Source organism: Scardinius erythrophthalmus, assembly GCF_964197995.2.
Source record: "Scardinius erythrophthalmus genome assembly, chromosome: 9".
Lineage (NCBI taxonomy): Eukaryota > Metazoa > Chordata > Actinopteri > Cypriniformes > Leuciscidae > Scardinius > Scardinius erythrophthalmus.
In genome coordinates, this window is record NC_138229.1 from 28,322,957 (window position 1) to 28,341,014 (window position 18,058).

At 35.2% G+C, this 18,058-nt stretch overlaps 1 protein-coding gene across 4 annotated transcripts; it reads right to left on the reverse strand.

The window, feature by feature from the left end:
* Nucleotides 1–100: 100 nt before the first annotated feature.
* Nucleotides 101–16,052, reverse strand: vps4b (vacuolar protein sorting 4 homolog B). 4 transcript variants are annotated; one of them, XM_081375173.1, is made up of 14 exons: nucleotides 15,927–16,052; nucleotides 14,785–14,896; nucleotides 14,599–14,699; nucleotides 13,765–13,824; nucleotides 9,922–10,033; nucleotides 9,538–9,685; nucleotides 7,111–7,172; nucleotides 6,781–6,900; nucleotides 6,090–6,246; nucleotides 5,396–5,544; nucleotides 4,912–4,993; nucleotides 3,103–3,322; nucleotides 2,821–2,961; nucleotides 131–1,451 (listed from the first exon to the last, which is right to left on the reverse strand). In XM_081375173.1, the coding sequence occupies exons 1-14, from the start codon at nucleotides 15,945–15,947 to the stop codon at nucleotides 1,350–1,352; spliced, it is 1,587 nt and encodes a 528-aa protein (XP_081231299.1). In that variant the 5' UTR covers nucleotides 15,948–16,052; the 3' UTR covers nucleotides 131–1,349. The 4 variants fall into 4 exon arrangements, with proteins under 4 accessions (XP_081231301.1, XP_081231299.1, XP_081231302.1 ...); XM_081375176.1 differs by lacking the exon at nucleotides 15,927–16,052 and adding an exon at nucleotides 15,462–15,570; XM_081375174.1 differs by lacking the exon at nucleotides 13,765–13,824.
* Between the last annotated feature and the right edge of the window lie 2,006 nt (nucleotides 16,053–18,058).

Consider the following 18,058-nt stretch of genomic DNA (forward strand, 5'->3'; position numbering starts at 1 on the left):
TTTTGCTGTCTAAGCTACTGAATTTGACCGCCTCAGAGATTCAAACACGCCCTCTCTCCTAAAACAAGCCCCTAAAAACTTATCAGTCAAAAAACCTGCTGTCAAAAAAAAAGACACTGCCATCATGATTGACTGTTATTTCAACTACAAGAGACAAGTTATTTCCATTTCAACCTTTATTTACACGTGAATAATAAAATGAACAAGATAAACCCCTTAGTTTTAACTTTCTAACAGGCCTTATTCTTAAAACAAACCAAACATTTCTATACTAGTTATTCTAATACAACGTCTTATAGGTTTTTTTTAAATGGCAAACCAAACACCCTATAAATGCATAGGAGCTGTATACAGATCGATATATAATTGTAAAGTTTTAAATGAAATGTGCAAATATCATCGAATCATTCCCAAACGTTCTGCCTATAAAAACAGGTATATATCCATCAATAAGCATCAGTATGTGTGAATCTGTGTATGTAGATTGAGAGAGACAGACAGAGAGACAAGAGGAAAATGCAAAAAAGGCACATTGTGTGCTGAGCCTCAGCAAGTGAATTTACAAACGTCCAACACTGGCCCCTGAACATATAATGTAACTCATAACTCAGTGAAGAAATATCACGTTTTACAGTAATATACTGAAAGTAACGCTGTACATGGAGACAAAAACATATGTAGTACATGTAAAGAGTGCCTGAATTGTTAAATGGGGATCTCAAAGTGTTACATCAAATGGCAATGCAGAATCAAAGTGTGACTTTCTCAAACGAGAAGGAAAAAAAAGACAACTCTCATTACCAACACCCATAAAATGTCTTTGCAGCGACAAAGAGCCACTTTAAATGGTTCTTCTACCAAGCACAGCCAGCAAAAACATTTTAAGATGGGGCTAAAAAGTCTTCATGCACCATGGGGCTTCATTATTGTCCATTCAGACTTATGCGACTGTAAACAAGAGTTACATTAGTATTTCTTCAAACGATTAGTCACTGCGTGAAGTAACAACTCATTACATTTGCTAATTGTTTTATAGGACATCTGTTGTATGCCCTTCTGACTGTTAATCATAGACAGACAGTAAGCACAAATTATTATGATTGAGGCCGCTGATTAAATTATGAAAGATGCATGATGGTCACAAGGTACTGATGGCAGCCTTGCAGGCAGAGCAGCTATTAAAAACAACTGAGAACAACTTTCAAATTACATCTAGCATTTAGCCTGAGCTGAGGGGGGGCCGTCGGTCAGAGGAAGAGCATGGGTACGAAAGGAAGAGAGGGCGAGGGCAAGAGAGAAGACGTTACGATCACAATCTGTTTGCTTTGGTTTCGGGAGACCGGCTCTGTTCAGCCCTCCTGTCCAAAGTCCTCTGTGAACTTTTTCAGCTTCTCCAGATCCTGCTCGTTGACGGTGGGCTTTGTGTTGGTGAGGGACCTCAGCATGTCCGACTGTGGGTACGGGCAGGGTAGAATGATGATTTGATTAAAGTATCATAACATTCATGCAAATCTACACAAGTTAGTTTTTTAATAAAATGAAATAAACAAAACATTCATTGTTTCATTAACTTCTCTTATTTTTTTACTTTAACTTTTTTTAATAAATACTAATATTATTACCATTTCTATTGAAACACTAATATAAATACTATTATTCTGTTTGGTCCAACCATTAAAAGATGCTGCAAAATAGCCAATATACACACTGAGTATACTGTATATTTGTTATATATTTTGTTTGTAAAGTATGGGCTCAGTTAGAATTTTTTTATGTTTTTTATTTTATTTATTTGATAAAAAAATACAGTAAAAACAGTCATATTTATTCATAATAATAATAATAATGATGATAATAATAATATAAAGTCATCCGAACTGGATGTACATTATCCCTTATGCATTATATTATTATTATAATTTAAATTAAATATTTAAAATAACTATTGTCATGTTTTTTTTTTTCAGTGATGAAGAAACATTTATTATTTTCAATGTTGAAAACAGTTGTGCTTCTTAATATTTTTGTTGAAACAGTGATACATTTTTTTCAGGATTCTTTGTTCAAGAATATAATTTATTTGAAATAGAAATATTTTCTAACATGCCTTTACTGTCATTTTAAAGATGATCAATTTAATACAAGCTTCTTTTGTACAGTATGCAAAATAAATAGCTTGACACTGGAACTTTGCAGCACAGCATAACTTTTTTCTTACAACCAATAATCACAATTGACCATTCAGGGAGTTTGATTGACAGGCGATCTGACCAATCATAATCCGCCATCCGTCGAATTCGACATTTTTCTCCAACAAAGCAGTCAGGAGAGTTAGTAGATTGACGTTGGAGGATTTGAACTTGAAAAACGTTGTGTACTGACGTCTTTCCACGGTTGAAACAACATTCCTTCTTATGTTCATTCATGTTTATTTGATGCTATAAATTAACTAGAAGGAAGAGATGATCGGTTTACGAGCAGCTTTAACCGAGGCTCTACAGCGATCTGTCAGACACATTAAAGAGCCACAAAACGGTATTAATTGTTTAAATTTCACAAAAAAATGACCAAATTTGAAAGGTGAGACTTTGTTTCATATCACAAGTAACCTGGTCTGTCCTGTCTGTCAGTGCGTTGTCAGTGTCCTCTCTATTCCACAATGTATTTTCCACTGTGTGAGAACATGGTGTGTCGCGTGAGAGCGCCGTGGCTTGTCGGACATAGCAACAGTAACTAAAGGAGGCGGGTCTTTGCGAACGGTCAATGGTGTGTACTGATGGTTGTAAGAAAGAAAAAAAACAGAACTAAAAACATGCTCACCATGGAAACAATTGGCTCCAAAAGTTTCTCTCCAGGAACGTCCATCCAAGTCATTTCTATAGCCTGTGGATCACCTGGGGAGCAAGGGGTTAGCAGGTCATCCACTAAGATATTTGGATCATCTCTTGATGGTCCTCGTACCTAATGAAAGAAAAAATGGTTTCAGTTAGAAAGGGAGGGTAATTCATTTTCAATTAATTAATATGACACATATTTCAAGTTTTCATTTGCTCCATTTCCATTTCTTAAAGCGTTAATGCAATGGTGTCTGGCAGGACTCACTCGTTTAAAGTGAGTGGCAGACTGAACCTTCCTGACGGGCTGCATGAGAGCGTCTCTGACGATGACGCTGATGTCAGCACCAGAGTAACCGTCCGTCTTCTTGCCCAGAGTCATGAAGTCTGATTCGGTGAGAACGTTAGGTGTGCTGCCCAGATTTAGCTTGAACATGAACCCGCGAGCGTGCTCTTCAGGCAGAGGGATGTAGATACGTTTCTCAAATCTAAACACAACAACAACACAGATGATGAACAATGAACATAAACACTTGCAGTTAAAAGTGGTAGATAGACATGTATTACTGTTACTATTTTTCACATATTAAAACAATCGTCAAACAAATGAGTTACACTTTATTTGAAGGTGCCCTTGTTACAGTGTAAATATGCATTTAAGTACTCAGTAATATTAATTAACATGTACTTACTAGGCCTATAGGGTTTGGTTTAGGGTTAGCTGTATGTAATTATGCATAACTTACTGTGATAATTACTACCATAAGAATAATATAGGTAATAAGGGCACTGTAAAATAAAGTGTTGCCAACAAATCAAATATATGAAACAGCACAAATTTAGGTTTAGGAAATCATCGCTTATACGTCACCACCTATGTCTAGGTTTTTTATACATAGTGATACACTACAGTTCAAAAGTTTGAGGTCGGCAAGTTTTTTTTAAAGATCTCGCTCATGCTCATCAAGGCTGAATCTATTAGATCGAAAATACAGTAAAAACCATAGAATTGCGAAATATTCTTACGATTTAAAATAAACTGCTTTCTATTTTACAGCATCATGTAGCATCATTGCTCCAGTCTTCAGTGTCACATGATCCATCAGAAATCATTCTAATATGATGATTTAGTGCTTAAGAAACATTTCTTATTATTATCAATGTTGAAAACAGTAGTTCTGCTTAATATTTCTGTGAAAACCGTGAAACCTTTTTCTTTTATGAATAAAAAGCATTCATTTGAAATAGAATTATTTAGGAACATTTCTTTATTGTCACTTTTGATCAATTTAAAGGTGGTATCAGTGATTTCAGGCCCAAAAATGTCAAAAAAACGTGTCTCTGTAGGCAGCCTAGGCTCTGAGATCTGCACACAAAAACAAATGGTTTAGCCAAACACTCAAAACCAAAACAAATAGTGTTCCAACCAATCACCGACAGGGGGAGGGTGTTGTGAGGTTTTGTGCTCGTGCACGGCTGCACGCGAAGTCAGAGCTGAAGAAAAAGCTGGCTCAAAACCTCACAACACCCTCCCCCTGTCAGTGATTGGTTGGAACACTATTTGTTTTGGTTTTGAGTGTTTGGCTAAACCATTTGTTTTTGTGGGCAGATCTCAGAGCCTAGGCTGCCTACAGAGACGCGTTTTTTTGACGGCATGCTTATGGGGCGGGCAGCTAGCGGATCGTTAGGAAAGATTAGATGAATGTGATAAAAATATTTTTGGGCCTGAAATCACTGATACCACCTTTAATGCATCCTTGCTGAATATTCATTTAATTAAAATGTTACTGACCCCAACCCATATTTGGGGTCTCAGTATTGATATCTCAATACTGAGACCTGTACATCTTTCATAATAACATTCCACATGATTCATGGTTTCTGGCTCAGTTATCAGAGTTGAAAAACCTGTTCCCTGGTAATGTGACTCAAGTGATGTCATTAAAACATGATGCGTCACACTGGCACAGAGTTTAATGAGATAATCTTTAACTGATAGACTCATTCACTCCTCTCTGATTGATCTCTTTCAGTTTTCATCATGGTAATTCAGTCATTCATGGAAACAAATTATTACCGTCTTCTGATGGCAGAATCCAACGTCCATGGGATATTTGTGGCTCCCAGTACCAGGATCCCTTCATTGTCAGTACCAACACCTATAAAGACATGGATTTGCATTAGAAGTCTTAAACCTTCTTTAATAATTAAAAATGTATTAGTTTTATCTTAAATATGACAAAAGGGCATATAAAATGTCAAGAAATAATCTCACTATGCAAAAATGATATGAATATAATTTCTTAATATTCATTTCTAGAACAAATATATTTGTTTTATTAATACATTCAAATCCAATTATATCTGAAAAGCACACATTCTAGAGATAAAAATGAAAGTGATTTTGATTACATGATTTTACATCACTGCTGATTCAGAATGCGTTTCAGACAAACAAGCCATTTACTCGTTCATTTTGTTTCTTTGTGGTGTGTTTTATTAGGATTGGAGGTAAGCTCTTCAGAAGCAGGATTTGACATTCAGTCATAACATATTCTCACCTTGCATCTGAACCAGAAACTCTGTTTTGATTCTGCGAGCTGCTTCACTTTCATTCTCGCTCCTGGAGCCGCAGAGTGAATCGATCTCATCTATGAAGATAATAGAGGGCTTGTGCTCTCGGGCCAACGTGAACAAGTTCTTCACCAGCCTGCGGGGGTAAAAGGACACGTTTAGACATCACGTGACATCATTTTAACATTTAATCAGGTGACAAGCTATTACAACAATCAGAAATGTAGATTTTTCCACTAAAATTATACAGAATGTACAGCCATGAGAACTAATTATAAAGCCATAAAGAATTAAATGTTTTAAGCATTTTGGCTTTAATTTACAGGTCAGTTGGTGAGTCAAGGTTGCTCAATACCAAATTCTGTTCAAAGATCCTCATAAAAGCTGTACAAAACATGTCCAAAACCCCACAGATGCAGATGCACCTTCAATACAGTTTCTGCAGTGTTACGCATGGCATTTCATTTTCTATCCATTATTTTGTACGGCATATGTCGACAAAAAATGTTAATATCTACTTTAAAATGATGATAATGAATTTGACTAATTATTTGACTCATCACTTTACAAACAGCTGATTGTTACAAAAAAATGTATGAAACATATTTCAGATGTTCACTTTAGAGCAAACGCCGAGACTCTTAGGTAAAGGTAACCATCACCATTCCTCACAAGACTCACTTTTCACTCTCTCCCAGCCATTTGGATACCAGGTCTGAGGAGGAAATGGAGAAGAAGGTGGAATTGTTGGCTTCTGTCGCTACGGCTTTGGCCAGGTAAGATTTGCCTGTTCCTGGAGGCCCGAACAGAAGGATGCCCCTCCATGGAGTTCTTTTACCTGAGACAGAAACAATTTGGATTATTATCTGTCAACGTCACTCATGAAGTATTGGTACAGTTGTAGTTTTGGATACACCCACAGCCATCAATTATCCCTTTACACAAGGTTCAAACTACTGAGCAAAGCACAAGACACTTAGGCCCTGTTTACACGCTTCTGCTCTCTGTATGTTTTTACATCGTCTCTGGTCGCGTTCATATGTAAATTTCGTGAGCTTATTTCGTCCATTAGATCGAAAGATCTGAAAAAACTCATACATTTTCCCACCCATTTACTCCCCTCAAAGAAATCAGAAGACAGAAGTGGTTAAAAAGTAGACAAAAAAGACGAATTAAAACACCAGGTGTAATCAGGCATGTGTCTCCCTCGTATACTTGTGATCCGATCGACCAAAACAGATCTTAATACCAGGTGTAAACAGGACCAAATTGGCATTGATGACCATTAAATACTTAAAACTTTAAGAGTGTTACATGAAAGCATTAACCCATTAATTGATATTCTTAATCCAGGCAGGAAAAAGCCACTTGCCTGTGAAGAGATGTGGGAATTTGATTGGCAGAATGACGGCTTCTTTCAAAGCCTCTTTGGCGCCCTCCAACCCGGCGACATCATTCCATTTAATGTTCGGCTTCTCCATGACAATGGCTCCTGTGACAGAAGAACCGGTCTTTGAATCAGTCAATAAGATTTAACAGAGATTTGTTGGAATTTAAAACGAAGAAACGTCAAATGTATTAACAAAAAAGTACTGTTTTTGCTTAGTTTTTACTTAAGAATAAAAGTACTAAAAAGTGAAAAACAAAATTCGTAGTATTTTGTAGTATTTAGAAGAAAGTGTCTGAATGGGGAATAACTAACCTGAGAGTTGATTCTGAAATTTCTTTTTCTCTGGGTCATCTCCTTCTCCATCGCTCTCATTCCTGGGGTTAAAAACACAATGTGAAATGCGCGCAAAAAGCCGCTTTACAGACAGTATGGGTATGAGATCTCTCTTTTCTTATCAAACTTAAACTGAAAAAAAAAAAAAAAACACATAAAAATTGTTTTTTTTTAAAAAGTGTACTCTCGCAAACGCAGTCTTAAATGAATGTAAACAGTTGTGAGAAAATGAGATGTGCGTCAGATCCACGTTATGTGCGTCAGGTCTTAAAGTGACAGCTGCCTAATAAACCTGCTTCTCTTTGTCTCAATGTTAATCAAAAAAACAAAAGAAAAAAAGAACAAAACTCATTGCTCATCGCCAACTTTAGCAACTTTAATTAGAATAATCAATATTTAATTCATACAGTGAAGACTATGCAATGTTATTTAACATTTCATTACGTTATTCAATTTTTGTAGTTCTGTATTTCTAACCTGAACCCTTCCTAAAAAATCTTTTAAAAAAATGTTTATTTCATTACTGTTCATTATCTTTGTCCTATTGTATTTATTTGTGCTATATCTAGTAGTTTATTTATTCCTACTGTATTACTGATTGTTTACTTGTCTTGGTTGAGCTTTATATTAGTTAGTCAAATAGTTTATGTTGTGGTATTAAATTGGAACGTTATTTATTAAAATACAAGACAACTTCCATTTAATAGAGACATCAATAGCTGTATTGCTGTCTGTAATATTAGCCTTCATTCATAGTACTTAGTAAAAGATGACATTAAACAAAGGAATATAATATTTATATATACATATTAGTGCTGACAATCGATAAAAAAAGTTAACTAATTAATCGCACATTTTTCTGTAATTAATCGTGATTAATCGCAACTAACATTTAAAGTTTTTAATGTATTTTTGTTTTGGCAATTTCACATTTAATCTCCAAAATAATGTAGAAACAACAATATATTGTAAATATTAAAGAGTATATTTTAAATATTTGATCTAACAGGTAAGAAATGTCCATAAATTAAATAAAGTTCTAACAATTCACAGTCTTCACTGCATCATTTATAAATTAAATATAGATACATTTTTATTAAAGCTACAGTTATTCAGTTGAAAGCAGTGAGGGACTTTCTATTTTTCTTTTGTTCTTTGCTCAACATGATAGACAGCAGCAGTTTTATTAGACTGCTGTCGCTTTAAGACCTGCCGCACGACACGAATTTGACATCCATTTTCTCACAACTCTCTATGTTCATTTCACTATTTAACTCATTTAAGACTGTGCATACAAGAATATTTGACAAAACGGGCATAATTTTGTGTCTTTTTGTCCGTTCAAGCGTGAAAGAGACCCAGCGCGCGGTCTCAGGCAGCTTCCTGTGTGTGTGTGTGAGTGTGTGTGTGTGTGTGTGTGTCACACAGACGGGAGATTCACAGACGAGCCAGTAACGCACTGCGTTCTCTTTTGTGTCTTGTCGGGCTTGAATGGTTTAAAAGCATTTGCATGAATAAGAGTGTAAAGAAAATATGTAACACTAGCTAAAGGATGACGGGAAAAAATGGATGCTGTGTTAATTGCATGTAATATATTAACACGTTAAACTGAAAAAAATAAATGCATGCGTTAACGCATTAATTTTGACCACCCTAATAAAATTTTTTTTTTTTAAATAGAATAAAATATTTTAAATATATACCCTCTTTATGTTGTTTCAACATTAATTTGGAGATTCAATGTGAAAAAATATATTACAATGTGCAACAAAACAGTCTCAGTAGCTAACATACCTTTGTATTGATGTGAACACACACTAGCAGTTAGGGATATGCAAAACTACTATTTTAAATAAACATGGGTTATCTGAATGGCCAATCGATTAGTCAGCCTTTACGGAAGCACTTTACAATTGACCGTTCGCAAAGACCCGCCCCCTTTAGCTACTGTTGCTTTGACTGACAAGCCACGCCGCTCTCACGACACACCATGTTCTCACTCTTTAATGTGCCTGACAGATCGCTGTAGAGCCTCAGTTAAAGCTGCTTGTGAACCTTCTAGTTAATTTACAGCATCAATAGGCTAAACATGAGTGAACATATGAAGGAATGTTGTTCCAACCGTGGAAAGACGTCAGTACACAACGTTTTTCAAGTTCAAATCCTCCAACGTTAATCTACTAACTCTCCTGAATGCTTTGTCGGACAAAAATGGCGGATTCGTCGGATGGCGGATTATGATTGATCAGATCGCCTGTCAATCAAAGCAGAGCATTCAGACTGGACATGTTATTGTGCTCATAAACAATTGGCTAATATTTGCTATTTTGATATTCAGCCGAATCACAGAAATCGAGCACACATTTCGAATGTATGTTTTGCATATATTTATTCAGTCACACCCACCCTTTGTCACTGGACTGGGACTCCTTCACTGGTTTTGCAGGGGCTTTCTCTTTCTTCTTCAAGTACTCTTTCAGCTTTTCAGCCCGGTCTAAATATTCGGCACATTTGGCCCGGATACTTTGTTTGGCCTTATCACCCTGTGCTTCATCTTTGTAAAAAAAATAACATAACATAAAAAAAAAAGAGTTAAAGATATAAAAAGCCTTCCCTGTTGTGATGTATTCTGCTTAACATACTGATAAATTAGAATGTGTAACTATAAAGTAACAATCAAACTATTACAGTCTGGACACAAACAAATAATATGACAGGAATAATATAGTTTTTCCAAAGCTAAAATCATTCTTCTTGATGGATGATATTTAATTTCTGCTGCATACTTACATTTGACAACATGTAGGAAATATTGAACTGCATGCTGATATAAACGCAGGGCCTCTTCATAGTTTTCGGCCTTATCCTCCTGAGATGCCTTACTGGCCAGATCTATAGCTTTCTGTGTGGGAAATATCATAACATTGTTTCAGAATGGGTTTGAGGAGAAAAATGCAATGTGGCTGTTAATTAATGAACGCAGTTTTATTGTCTTAACATTGAATGTATGGAGGATTTCAATTATGGTTATATGAAAGCACATAAATTAAGACACTTCAACAAACCCTCATTCTCAAACCAAAATGATGGATGTGACATCAGTCCTCCAAGAAAAACTATAATGCTTAGGAATTCACCAGAACAATGAGTCTAAAATTAATAGGCGTATTCATAAACCCAAAACTAAATTTAGATCTAAACTTCACACTAGACAATGGTCAAACCCAACCGTATCGTTAGCTCATTTGATCTTAACCTGACTTATTAACTTTCAAAATGCCATTTATAATCTCACGTACAATCAATTAGGTCTGATTACGAACTTAACAGGTTTGTTAGTATATAAAATTAACAAGTTAAAGAAATCGTGATGGGTGCTATTAAGAGATGAGCGATCGTTTCGCCATGTTTACTACAAAATCATTGCTTTCAAATGTATGACTATACAAATCGTTCAAGACTTAGTATTTATCTTAATTAAATCTGTAAGTTAACATTATTGTTGTCAGTTGAAAAACTATGAGCTAATTTGTTTGCTAACTTACCTGTAAGTTGTTGTTGGCAGCCATAGGGGCTGAAAAAATCAAGAACGTACGACGTGTTTCGGAAATATAAAGACAGTGTTATATCACAAACACGATTTAACAAACAAACAACAAGGATTGCAGATTTAGAATTTTTCAATGCTTAGTTTTGAGATCGTTGAATAACAGAGGAAAAAACAACTTCCGCATTAAAATGTCGAATGTCACTTCCGCCTCCTCGCTCACGTGTTCCAAAAATGTCATGCGTCATACGTGTAAGACAAGCCTCTTTGGCGCGCCCTGAAAAAACACCTCTGGTTTCAGGAACAAAAGATAAAGAGAGTTCTTACGTAATAGAAGTTGTTGTCGTCATATTGACATATTGTATGATTATTGTGGGTAAAAACAAAAGGATTCTCTCAAGCTAATGTCACCAAACATAAGAAAGTGTAACTGCCTGACCGGAAGTATATCAGATTTTGTACAGTCATCTGCAACCATTTGACTGTAAGCTGTTGAATTTACAACGTTACAATGATTACAGTTACTTGAAAACAATTCATTGGGGAGACTGAGACTAGCTGGGAATCTATAATCTATAGGCTATCTGAGCAACTAAGGTTTATAGTCAAAGGTCCAAATGCTTGTTTTCTTTAGTAATTTTGTGTTGATGCTGGTTTCAAGCACTTGATACTCTTCATATTTTTATATTTTCATATTTTTCTAATATCTATTGGGTAAATAAGTGAACACAATAAAACCACTCTGACTATTTTTTTATGTCAGATTTTCAAACATCAGGACAGAAGATGTTATTTTCAATTGAATTTAATAAATGCCCAAAAAAATAATTATATATATATATATATATATATATATTTATATATATGAAGAGTTCAGATGCAAAAGCCTCTAAATGCCATCTGAAAATTTCTTATAGAATGATCATTTTTATCGTATAATAATAATTTCACTTAAATGGCAATGAAGATTACCTATTAATTGTCATTTAAGTGAAATTACTGAACTTAAATATACTAGCTTGATAAAAATGATCATTCTATAAGAAAATTTCAGATGGCATTTAGAGGCTTTTGCATCTGAACTCTTCATATATATTAATTTTAGTTAATTATGCCTCAGGCATTGTTTCCCTCAACTGATTGGACACATCTGGTCTCCAGACTATAACAGACTAATGACCAGTTCCCATGTGACAACTTACCCCTTATAGTGGTCAATGTAAACTATATTTCCAAGCCCACTCTGAGAAGTGTGATAACTAACTCCAGTCTCATCACTATTATTAAATTGGCTTCCGTATTAATACTAGAAATCTGCACATTCACAGCTACACAGAAAGGCCAGAGTGTTACTAAAGTGATATGGTCTGAAGTCATCAGCAAGATAACTGAGCTATAAACAAGTGTTGCTATTGTCAAACTGAAAGGTCACCTACAATCATGAGCCATAACATTGCTTACACATTGTCAGGTATTATATTGCAATATGACAGGCTAGTAATAATATAAATATCTTACGCTTATTTCTTTTAGAATCATGTGCTGACATATAACAAAAAGGCAATAAATAAATAAATAAATAAAATAAAAAAGTTATGGAACAGACAACAAATAGAATGTAGTATAATCAAACAGACGATGGATATATACAAAATGATGAAAGTATAAAAAGTTAAGTGGTCCACTGCCTTTATAATAAACATAAAATCAAAGTAGACCCTTTATATTTTCTTAATATGCAGTTTCTTAATAAAGTTCCTAGACTTATTGCACATGATTCATCAATGCACAAAAACTTTTTTTTTTTAAAATGCTTGTCTACAAAACTTGACATCACCAAGCCTTCTTAATTTTCATTCAGTCCCCTAAAAACACCAGTGCAATCGGATGTAAACAACATTTAATTTTCACTTTAAAAATAACCGTAGTGAGGTAATTTTGGTGGCTGAGTAATATTAAATATCAGAAAATTTAGAGAACGGTCTTTTATGGTTTTATGAACAGTTTAGCTTCATCGCTCTTGAAAGTTGAAGCATTGTTGCGTCTAACACAAAATCTCACAAGAAAGAAAAATAAGCATGATGGCCCACCTCTAAATATGACCATCAGTGGGGCGTAAGCAGATCCTGCGAAAATACACAATTGAGAGTGTACGTATTCATATGAATTAAGGTGCAAAAAAAAAAAATAATTGTCTATTAAATAGGAGTGGAAGATTTACCCACACAGATTTTGTTGGTCATGTGGACTCGCCATGTCGGCCAACAGAAAGCTGCTCGGTTTGAAAGTTACATCTGTGTAAGCTGTGCTTCATACCAACTGAAAACGTAGCTAATTTTCACACAAAATTTTGCTAATGTTACTGTACTTTTAGCCACCAAATACTCCAATACTCTCCAATACTCAGGGGCCAACACTCCTACATTGGCCCCCCCAGGTCCCTGAAAACCCACCCATATCCCACAACCTGGAGCTATGGCTGAGTTTCAATATCTGTTATAATCTATGATTACTGCTGTCAGATCTGGTGACATATGGGTAATTAGGATAGCAAAGACTTTTTACTTGCAAAAGAACCAGACCTAAAAAAAAGCTAACACCCTGAAAATAAACTAAAACAACAAAAATACCCCACAGTGAAGAAGCATGTAATTAGTCACACTGTCTAATGGCAGAATAACCACCTCACTTGCCTTCCAGACACTACATTCTTACATTAGACATTAAATTAAATGACCAGACCTTTAGATCAAGAGGTCAAGGTGTTGCTGATTAGCATGTCGTCATCAGCTCTAACAGCTCATTTGCCATAACTACACCTTCTGACTGCAATAAGCCTATTTTTTTTTATTTACGAGCATTCATCTGTGTAACATCAAATAAAATGTTTTACAAACGCACTACCACATTGCACTTACTCATAGTGTTTTAAGAGACTTAATGCAATACATAATGCATTAGGCCCCATATAGGGCCTAATATAGGCTACTTACAAGCAAAACCACAGGATGCCATGGCATACCTGGCAGAAGCACCTCTAAGACTAAGCAACAGACCACAGTCAGGATACAAAGTAAGACTCCTACCTGCTCATTACTATCGGTGACCCCCAGGGCTATGTCCTGAGTCCACTGCTGTTTATCTTTCTGACATACAAACATCACACAAAAAATCACATAATTTAATTTGCAGACCATTTCAGTTCACAGAGAATACGGTGAGACCCCTCTCCAGCTGTCAGTAAAACAAAACCAGATTAGAGACTGAAGAAAGGTCAAAGCAGTTCACAACCCCATCAAAGCAAAGTCAACTTCAAATACTCTCTAATCCCACTACATTTTGGCTTCCAGGAACAGTAAATGACAGGAAATAAGAAAAGGAAATGTTGCTAGTTGGATTCAAACTCACACCACCCGTATGTGAGCACAGTGAAATGTGTTGGAGCTCTTGCACTACCATTAGGCCATGTCTATAATATTCCATTTGATTTTAAACTACTTTAGTGTGTCCAGTGATTCTGCAGACCACATATCGTTTTCCCTTCAGCAATTTATTTACTTAGCTTAATTTTCCCACTGCATGTTTTTCAGTCCATGACACAGAATGATGCTGCCCCCATGCTTCAATGCACTGTTATTGTTCTCGAAGTGGTTTAAATTGTTGGTCAAAATGTGTTTTTTACTATTTGACCAAAGTAATATTAGTGACCAAAGATATGCAAGTGTCCAATATTTGTTACTGAACAGGAGACAGTCAGTTTATCAAGACTGTACATAACAAGGAAACAGCACACCTTTCTAAATAATCATGTCTTCCAGAATGATCTTTCCGAATTTCTAAGTTGTCACACAAAATAAAAGTTGAACTGCTTGGACATTTATATTCAATACACAAAGAGACTGTGATAATTTGATAGTAACCTCTTTGTTATCGAGATAGTTTTGGAGCTCTTCTGCTCTGTCGAGATACTGCTTACACTTATCTCTGATCTTCTGATTCCCCTCCTTACCCTGTGGTTCACCTATATGGGTGAAAACAAAACAAAGGGTTACATTTGCAAGAAAATGGCAAGACACCATTGTAAACTGTATATATTATGCACTCACGTTTTACTATATGCAGAAAATATTTCACTGCATGTTGATAAGATTTAACAGCCTCCTCATAATTTCCATCCTGGTCCTCCTGTGAAGCTTTGTTGGCTATAGCTATAGCTTTCTGTGAAATGAAGCATGTGCAATTTGCTTATATTTACTCATTATAACCTGACTTTTGTACATTTAAGACATTTTTGAGACACCTAATCACAAGATGAGTAAGATATGTACATCGTAAGACACTATGCAGAGATTTTAAAGTGTGTACACAAATAAAGCATCACTACACAGCATGTAGTTTAATATTTAAATATGAATAATGCTATATAACAATTGTGTAACTGTTAGCATGGTTGTGTTGAGTCAATCAATAAAATGAAGTGATTTATGACTAGAAGTACAAAAGTATCAGTGACACTTAACTTTAATAGATATTAAAATTATAATGAATCTGATAAGGCACATAATTGAATTGAATAATTGAATAATGAATTCAGACTATCATGATTCTTATAGATTCAGATTATTATTTATTTAAAAAATCTCAAATGTAACGACATAAATGTCTAGTGACATATAATATGACTATTAATAAATGTGCCTGTGTAATGATTTATGAGATGAAAATAATGAACCACACGAATAGGCTATGCTAAATTCACCAACGAATATGGCAACTAACTTACCTGCTCTTCATAAATGTTTCATTTCGGGGGATGAGTGACGTCTTGAAAATACTTTTCAGATAATCGTCACACTTCAACAGCAAAATTGTTCCTGAACTGATAATATCCCCAATAATATCCGGTGTTATATGGTCGCGGCTCAAAAACTAAAAAGCTGCATGCCTGCCTTTGCCAGCATATGAGCTTTCGAAACCACTACTTGCTGTCTAAGCAGGCAGCTCACTAGGTATTGAAACATAACCACTGTCATTACGATGAACTGCGTACTCAAAGATAACTTAAATCACTCCAACTTCAACTTTATTCTTAAACAATGAACATGGTTGCGAGAGTTGAGAATGTGAAAGTGGTTTCTATACTTTTACGAAGAAAATTATTACGGCATTTAAACATTATAAACCATAACACTTGGTGAATTAACATTGCCATCACATTTACTGATGATTTCTGAATGGATATATTTACCTGTAAATTCGTAGGCTCCATGTCACGCTGATTTGTTGTGTGTGAAATCGGTCACTGCTAAGTTTCGGTAGTTGGTCGGCGTTGACTGTAGCGAGTTTGTTGACACCCACTCGACTCATAGACCAGGCATGATAATGATTGAGGGACAACACGAGAAACAGCGCCCTCTACATTGTCACACTCAGAAAGATATATAGCTAAAAAACTGATTTGTTTGCTAGTTCATTCTAGAATGATTGTTGTTTGCTTAGTTTCTTTATCTGTTGATTAATAAGTAAAAAAAATGGTAAACTAGATAGGCAATAATATAAGATATTTTTGTATTAAAATAGGCTGTATTATTTTTATTATTAGTTACAAAAAAAATAATTTCTCATGTTCTCATGAAAATAATTTATGTCATGACAACTCTCTAAATGTTTGGTAATGGCAATGGATATGAAAATGTTGATATGTTTCTGCTGCTGCAGAACAACTTGCTACTGCCAATACATACACAACACACTGCTGTGAGCAAATAAGACATGCTGCTGCTGTACAATATAGCGTACATGAATTACACCATTGCAGATCTATACAGGTGGAGCAGGGGAAGGCGGAGGGTTTCTGTAAGCGCACTGCAGAGTGCTACAGCAAACGCTGACCAAGTAATTGAAGGATGAGCAGTGAGCTCATTGGCTATGATACAGCAGGAACCAATCAGCTGTGCCCTAGAGATAGATGTGATTGCAAACAGATTGAGTTAGTCTGCGCCATCTAGATTTTCATGACAGAACTTGTTTGAAAATACAGTCATAAAAATCCTTACCCTTAAAACGGGCCTTTTTTATTAATATAATTTAATTTAAGTTTCATTTCTAATTTCTTTCTTTTGATTTTGGAGTGAATAAGATTAATCCTATAATTTGTGCTGTTATTTTCATACCAGACAATGATCAATGTCTTTAGTGGTGATGTCACTTTTCCCTGTGCATTGTAAACAGTGTAATTATTAATTTGTTGTTCAGGTGAGGTCATCAGAAATTTGTGAGCCAAAGAATCTAAGGGTTGCTGTCTGTTGCAGTTATGAGCTATCAGTGTCGTGTGCTGTGAGTTGCCTTCGTGAAGTCAACAAAAAGTTCTTTTGTTTTGGTATTGCTGGTTCTGTTTTGCAGGCTAAATTGTTGAACACTTTTTTCACAATGTTGCACTTCTTCATGCGTTATTTTCACAGTTTAGACCAACAATACACCATATGGCCAAGATATATTTAAAACTTTTATAAACTGAAAATATATTTTTATTTCAACATATAAACACCAACATATATATCATTATATATATTCAAGGGACAAGAAAAAAAACTTCTGCAATATTTGAAATTAATTTAGTAAGGTTAGATAATTTAGGCCTGGTTTCACAGACAGGGTTTAGATTAAGCCTTAGTTCAATTAGGGCATTTAAGTAGCTTTTATAAACATGCCTTAATAAAAAAACATTACTGGTGTGCATCTTGAGACAAAACAATGGTACTTTTAAGATATGCAAGTGCAATTTGCTTTCAGTTAAAACAGCTTAAACATGCATTTTAGTCTGGGACTAGTTTAGGCCTTGTCTGTGAAACCGGGGGTTTAATTTGATACAACTGAAAATGAAGGGATAGATGTACAGTCTGGCCAATAGGTGCCACTGTTGATCAGCTGATGAAACATTAAAACTAACTTTCCAAAACAGAAAGTCAACTAGCAGAAAACAAAACTTATATAGCCCAAAATCACAAGCACCTCATAATCAGTTTGTGTTGAAAAAAAAAGAAAGTTCTTAAAGCTTGGACGTTATTCAGGGAGGGCTGAATTCAGTAAATGGATTTTAAGAAGCCAGTTTTGTTTATGGTTGAAAGGGTAGTCTCGTCTGTGTTAAAATGACAAAACTGCAAGACAACTCACAAATTTCTACAAGAAGAAAAAAAATGACTATGTCACAGACATCTATAACTAAACAGAATTTAATATCAAGTCCTCCAAGGCGGGAAATATGGGACATCTTACAGTGGCTACAGCACAGCACTGCAGTGGCACTTGTCCAAGATGACCTGAAAAACTATGCAGAATATATAACTAACAGATATATGTTAACAGACATAATGGAAACAA